The 7,594-nt window shown below is 34.6% G+C and overlaps 1 protein-coding gene across 2 annotated transcripts in view; it reads right to left on the bottom strand.

The window, feature by feature from the left end:
* Positions 1 to 347: 347 nt before the first annotated feature.
* The window catches only part of ROR2 (receptor tyrosine kinase like orphan receptor 2), a 299,703-nt gene continuing 292,456 nt past the window's right edge, over positions 348 to 7,594 (bottom strand). For both annotated transcript variants that reach the window (XM_027839700.1, XM_027839701.1), the window contains 3 exons: positions 6,820 to 7,065; positions 3,732 to 3,934; positions 348 to 2,715 (listed from right to left, as the gene is read on the bottom strand). In XM_027839700.1, the coding sequence (XP_027695501.1) occupies positions 1,273 to 2,715; positions 3,732 to 3,934; positions 6,820 to 7,065 (1,892 nt within the window). In that variant the 3' untranslated portion in view covers positions 348 to 1,272. The remainder of the gene's footprint in view (positions 2,716 to 3,731; positions 3,935 to 6,819; positions 7,066 to 7,594) is intronic.

The following is a 7,594-nucleotide window of genomic DNA, read 5'->3' as shown; positions in this document are numbered from 1 at the left end:
ATTAATTGATCAAACTTTCTCTATGAATTTATTGCATCCAACAGATATTAGATTTACAAATTATGACTATGATGTGTACTAGCCATAATACAATGTGTATGTGATTTTATAGAATTATTCATGAAATGAATGGACCTTATTTTCATATTTTATAAAAATGAACACTATAAAATACAATAAAATTGCATCCCAAAATAGACAATGAAAACAGTTAAATTACAAAATCATTATTTAAGATGAAAATACTTCAACACAAAAGTTATATGAAATGTAATAAAATATAAATTACATTTTAAGTTCTGTACATGATTCATCTTAAGGAAAAAAGAACAAAACTGTATTCTGTATAGCATTTTTTTTGAATATTCCAAAATCAAGAGCCACTTTCCCTGAAAGTAAAGTGGGCAGATAGACAAGCAGAATCATTAAAATGATTTGATTTTTAAAATACATGTGTGAAATTTTTAAGGCATCAATTTAATATATTTAGAAGACATTAAAAATCTCTTTCATATTTGACAACCAACATAGAGCTGCAAAGCTTGGGTTTGTGGTACACAGTAAATATCCCCTTCTCTTCTGATTTGTGAAGTAATAAGTCTTTTAGTCACTAGAGGGAGAAAAGAGTAATGCAGCAATGGAAAGGAAAGCTCTTTTTCATGCCCCAACCTTATTTAGAAACTTTTGCCACATTACTCACTGGAAACAGTTCTCTCTGCCTTCTTTAATTCTGTTTTCTCAGAGTTTTGAGCCACTTTGATTCAAAAAAGAGATAAATAATCTTTAAAGTTTTTTTTTATTAGAAACAAATGTCTGTGGCTCATTATTATTATTGTATCACATCAGTGAGGGAAAGTACACTAAGTTGCTTATCTTGGTACCTCACTTCAGGACTCTCAAAGCAATCCTCTTCTCTACCTGTCCAGCTTAGGAACTGTGGACTAAAAATACAATCAATCACAGATCACGATAGACATGATGTGCAAGACTACTCAGCAATATGTTGCACAGCAACAGTATCTATCTTAGAGCAGTTTTTTCTCAAGGATTATTGACAAAAGTAAAGCAGCAGTTCTATATTACCAAGTCTGCAATAATCTCATCAATTTCTCTGGAATATCATTACTGCTGCATTTAGTATTTTTTTCTGTTGTGTCAATGATGGCTAAGTTTTCTGATCAATTAATTGATCATATAGCCCTTAAAGGATCACAGTTTTTAAAATAGCCCCATAAAGAAGATGAAACCAGGTTAAGAGGTCATCTCTTTTACCTATGCTTCTGATGGAACTTCTGCTTCATCTATCTGCAAGTGTGTGTCATTGTCACCTAATAACTCTGTTTCAGGAACAGAGCCTTCTTCGTCTTCTTCCTGGACAGGATTCTGAGCTACATGTTCCACTGTATTGAGAGCATCATCATTTCCCTCTGAGAGAAGAGCTGCCCTGTCAGTTACAGATGTGTTGGAGGGGGCTGTTGTTACATAGCCTGTGCTTGTAGAACCACTGCCACTGTGATGAGATCCTGGTTTGGGAATCATCTGGGAAGGTATCTGTTGAGGGGCCATTTGCATGGGGATTTGGACTGGGTAAAAATTTGGCAAATAAGCACCATAAGCAGGCATTGGTTGATAACCATTCACTGGTATATAGAGCTGAGGAGGTGGGACCATGGGTCTTATCTGCCCTTTCACTGGAATGAACTGTGGCTGAGGGAAAGACTGAGTTTTCTGCTTGGGTCCAATGTATCTGGCATTGCTGACATTGCTCACTGGGCTTGTGCTAAGAGAACTTGTCTGTGTGGTATTGCTTGCTCCAGATGTCTGGGCTGAACTATTATAATTAGAAAGATTACCCCATGTTCTGAGCCTATTATGGATGTCTTTAAATCTTGGTCTTCTGTTGGGAAATTCATTCCAACACTCTATCATCAATGTATACACCCAGGCAGGACAATCATCAGGACAGGGCAAAATTTGCCGATTCCTTATCATTTCAATGACATCCTGATTAGAGTATCCACAATATGGCTGCAGGCCATAGCTGAATATCTCCCATAACACCACTCCATAGGACCATATATCAGAATCAATGGAAAATTTGCCATACATAATTGCCTCAGGGGACATCCAACGGATGGGGAGAAGAGAATTTCCTATCAGTTTGTAGTAATCTGCGGAATAAACTTCCCTAAAAAGGCCCAAGTCTGATATTTTTACATTGAGCTTATCAAATACAAGTATGTTTCTGGTGGCCAAGTCCTTATGGACAACATGGTGGCTAGAAAGGTACTCCATCCCTGCAGCTACTTGTACTACAATATGGAAAAAGTCTGCTGGTTCTAATGTTGATTTAACTGTCTTGTCATCATCAGTGCTTCCCACATCTGAATGGGGAGACCTCATGACCAAGAATTCATGGAGGTCGCTGTGGGAGCAATAACCAAATATCATGCTAATGGGTTGATCTTTGGTCATGATTCCCAGCAAACATACAATATTTGGATGTTGCAACCTTGATCTCATCATGGCTTCATGTTTAAATTCTTCTCGGAGAGGCACTTCTGCTTTGTCTTTAAGTGTTTTAATAGCTATGGTTTGTGTCTGTTCCCCTGGTGTTGTACCAAAGAGGTGACCTTTGTAGACTTTTCCAAATCTGTCTTCTCCTAGCTCTTCCATGAACCTTATAGTGGACAGATTGATCTCCTTGAGTTTGGCCTGAAAGAGAGACAATCAAAATAATATATTTCCCTAACTTGTAACAACAGAAGCATCTTTACATAGAAAGGAAAAAACTCAATCTGGCTATTAATTTTTTGGTTTTGATTCAGTGGCATTACAATATTTGATGTCATTTACCTAAGTATAAATTTCATTGCCATATAGAAGATGGACATTTCTATATGATGTGGATATAGGTCATAGTAATCACAAATAATGTAAAATGTTTTTTGAATCTCTGAATGTTTGGCCAACAGATCAAAAGTTGCCAAAGTAAACTATATTAAGCTTTGATGAACTTCTTTTCATATAAACTATCCATGTCACCTTAGAATAGTATCTCATCACATTACTTAATAATTTTCTATCGTTGGGGGCAGCTACGTGGCTGGACCTGAAGTCAGGAGGACCTGAGTTCAAATCTGGCCTCAGACCAAACACTTGACACTAGCTGTGTGATATCCTGGGCAAGTCACTTAACCCCAACCGCCTAAAAATAAATAAATAATTTTCTATCCTTCCCTAGGCAAGTAGGATTCTGGTCTTCCCCCCTAAATCATATTCTTCTCATAAAGAAATTTATCTAAATCATCCCTTCAATTAAAAAAGGTTTCTAGAAATGGAAGAGGAATCCATGACATTTCAAAATACTTCTGTATAACTTCAGTCACTCCTATGCCACTTTCCTCTTGATCTGTCCTCTAGGAAAAGAAAGTTTAATTATTCAAGAAAGATAAGTCTTGTTGAAGACTAATTCTTTCAGTTAGTATGTGTGTATATATAAACACACACACATAAAGGTAACATATTTGCTCTTACATCTTCCAATGAAAAGCAAGTACCAATGGGATTTTATGACCAGAAGGCAAAAGATTAGAAAGGAAAATGAAAATTTAGTGAAGAGTATTAACATTAAATATTAGGCATACTGTAACATATACTACCTTATACCACAAGGATATATATTGAGTCAACTGTTAAAGTCAACTCCTAAAATGATTATACAAGGATACCTGTTTGTGTTGATTAATAAGTGGCATTTCCATGTCCTGGCTAGGGGATGCCATTAGCTGACGCCGCTGTGGTGTGGCACCAGATGCCTTTTGTTTATTTCTACACATACAGACCAAGAAGAAAAGACATGCAATGACCAATGGTATTGCAATGCTAGGGACCAAGATGTAGAGGATTCCCATTTTGCTGCTATCCTGGGGACCTGTTAAGAATAAGTATTAAATGCTTTTTGAGATGATCTTGTTCAATAAGAAGCACTCATAAAAACATTTAAATGTGCAAAATATGCCCTCTAAAACATCACAAAAAAAGCAATTACATGCTAAATGTGGAAAATAACATAAGCTAAGCTCATATGTTTAAATAACATACTTTGCTATATACTTTGAAACAAAACAAAATCCATCATAAGTAATAATAGATGAATGCCAGAATTAACTAAAGGCAGTTAACATGCATTTTCCTTGCTTAGTACAGTATATTTATTTTTAAATTTTTACTCATATAATAAATAAGATCATATCACAATTTTCCCTCATAAACACTTAAATACAGGTGAAAATGAAATGATTGTACATTCTGTTCCAATTATGAAATTTTTGTTACTGCACACTTCACAATAGCTTTTATGAAGCCTTTACAACCTGTGATGATTCACTGGTGACTGAAATTTCAATTAAGACATTGAAGACTAGTGAGTTCATGAAGGAAAGATTGAATCACTGGATCATATTAGCCACATTAATTTTTTCCCTATAGTATTGTTGAAATTATTTTACTTTTCCTTTTAAAAGTAAAGAACAAATTTGTCTCCCTCTATAGGATTTTCACTCTCATGCAAATGACACTTTCATAAACTGACAAAGTTCTAGTTAACCAGTCCATAGCATTAACAAAAAAGCAAGCAATGTGTGCAGAGACCTGTATGAGAAACAGTAGGGAGATGCAGCCTAGATAGAAACTGTTTCTCTGAGCTCTATCACATGAAACAACAGAATATTTCCATGTCACAAAAACTTGACAGGTAATATAAAAAACAGTGAAGAAATCTATATTTGATAGAACTGAATGTTTGGCAGACTGCTTTCCTATGGATTATTGATGGTAAACAGGTTTTATTGATACAACTAGAGAATATTAGAACTGGAACAAACTTTAGAAGTCAGCTATTCTAATAACCTCATTTTATAATGAAAAATCTGAGGACTAGAAAAGTAAAATGATTTGCCCACTTTTACATGAAGAGTTTCATATACCAGAAAAAAAACACCTTTAACACTGAAGGCACCATTCTTACTGAATTATAAGTTAGTGACATTGTTCTTGGTAAGGAAATATAAAGAATAGCAGAAAGAGGACTAGAATTGAGGTGAGGCAAGACCAGTGTTTGAATTCAGACTCTAATACATCTGAATTATATAACCATAGATAAGACACTCCACTCCTTTACGTTGCCTTTTCTACATCTGTAAAATGGACGTAATTATCCTTGGAGTACCCACCTCATTGCACTGTAGTGAGAATCAAATGAGATAATATATGTAAAGCACTTTGTAAATCTTAAATCACAATGTAAAACTCAGCTATAATGAGTAGTTAGTAAAAGGCACTTGGAGACATTTTGTTTGTTTCTTTTGGATGCAGTTGTAGTGATTTGAAAGTTAATTCCCAGCTGAAAGAGGAAAATATAACCAAATACTTCCTGTCCTGTACTATGTACATCTACCATATCATCCTGGAATGAAGCAGATCATGAAAAGATTGAAAATTTCAAAATCCTGTAAGTCAGGTCAATATTTTTGACTTTTAAACTTAAAAAGGATCCTCATGTGCTTCTTCTCCAACCTCAGGTTTGACACCTTGAAGTCAAGAAGCATTCTAATGACAAATTTTTAGCAAGACCTTCCCCCCAAATATGTCTATGTACTGAATATGGTATCATAATGTTTGTTCTCTATTACTTCATTGACCACAGGGAGTGTTAGAGCTAAAAAGAACCTTAAAAATCATTTGATCTAACCCTTTCATTTCAGAGATAAGGAAACTGAGGCTTAAAGAATGAAATGATATAATCAAGGTTATACAAGTAAAAAGGGCTAGAGCAGGTATTTGAACTCAGGTCTTTAGACCCCAAGTCTAAAGTCTCTTTATATTTTGTTACATTACATCAAGATTGCATTTCAAATTAATGTTGACCAGGTTTGCTTTGTATAAAAATGTTGGTCAAGGGAAATCTCACTGTGATGATTCTCCTTATTTATTTTTTAAGTGAAGCAATTGGTATCACACAGCTAGTGAGTGTTATGTGTCTCAGGCCAGATTTGAACTCAGGTTCTCCTGATTCCAAGGCCTGTGCTCTATCTACTATGCCACCTTGCTGCTCTTGATTCTCCTTCTAATAGTGAGATTTGTCCTGAAGTTCTCACAGTCTTAGCAATGGCTCAGTATTGCTCTCTCGGATAAATAGGAAAATCATTATTTTCAAATCTGATTCATTCATATTTTATACATCACTAAAAAGACATTAATTGTTTACCTTTCAAGGGAGTACCTATGTTGACAAGATGTTGAAGTAACTGGTAAATCTTTTCTTTCCGACTCTGAAGTATATTTATTTTGAAACACAATCCTCAATTATTTATGCTAACTGAGGTAAAAGTTTCATGATCATTGAAATACATTGAAATCTAAAAATCTCATTTTATTCACTAATTACAAATTCTTCTTTGACAAAAAACTTTAACTAGAACTGTCAACAAATAGGCTGAGTAAGGAATGTAAATTTCATAACACTCTGGCTTTGCCCATTCTGTTACAGAAGCTGAAAAGGCAGTGAAATGAGCAAAAACTAAAGAGAAATTAGGTGACAGTATACTCCCCAATTGGATAATTTGCTGATAAAATGTAATTTAGAGGGTGATATTATCATCTCTATTTTATAGATAAAGAAACTAAAATTAAATGATTTGCCCAAAGTCAATAATTATTTAGTGAAAGAGCTAGCATTCAATCATTTATAGGGAACATTATCAATGCAAATTTATATACATCAAATATCTGGACAATATTTAAAAAAATAATACATACTACAAGAAGGTATGTCACACAGTTCCATGCGTACGTTTTTATTCTGTGTAAAACACCATGGACCTTCCATTTGTCCCCCAGGATTTCGGCAGTAGGCATGCCCCCCTGCTATTTCTGGGAAATCCACGCTTGACAGGTGATGACTATGTGGATATTGGGCATTCCAAGCTTGGCACTGATGGCCTGACTGAGTGGTGCTGATAGTTCCTCTATAATCTGATCCAGAGCCATTATAGCATTGGTGATCTGAAAGGAAAAAACAGACTTTAGAACTTAAAAAAATTAAGGGGATATTACCTCTATACTTCAACCCTCTGCCCTTTGCAATTTAGCCAAATTAAATTAATAGCATTAACATAAACATAAAATGGAATTCTGTAGAACAATGCAGTTTTGGATAATTTCTGAGAGACACAGTAATTGAATCTTCCAGGTGTAGCTCAAAGAGAACTTATTATTTAAATCCAGCATCTAAAATAGTACAATAGAAATCAGTTAATAAATACATACTAAATTAAATTAGACTTCAAATTCATACTTCTAGAGTAAAAATGCTACATAGTAAGCTATATTTATTTTTTCTAAGTTAAATAAAGGATCCAAATTCCATTCAGAATCAATACACTACCCGCCATTTTAAGAATTAAGTAAACTTCATATACGTTGGAAATACACTCACACACAAATAATTTTTTGGCATATGGAGCAAAAGAGGGGCATCTATGAAAATGAAGTAGTATTCTTCTCATCGCATACAACAGAATAAACCACTTCC

Source organism: Vombatus ursinus, unplaced genomic scaffold, assembly GCF_900497805.2.
Source record: "Vombatus ursinus unplaced genomic scaffold, bare-nosed wombat genome assembly UNPS02014832.1, whole genome shotgun sequence".
NCBI lineage: Eukaryota > Metazoa > Chordata > Mammalia > Diprotodontia > Vombatidae > Vombatus > Vombatus ursinus.
The sequence above is the reverse complement of the archived record's forward strand: the minus strand, read 5'-3'. Positions and strand labels throughout refer to the sequence as shown.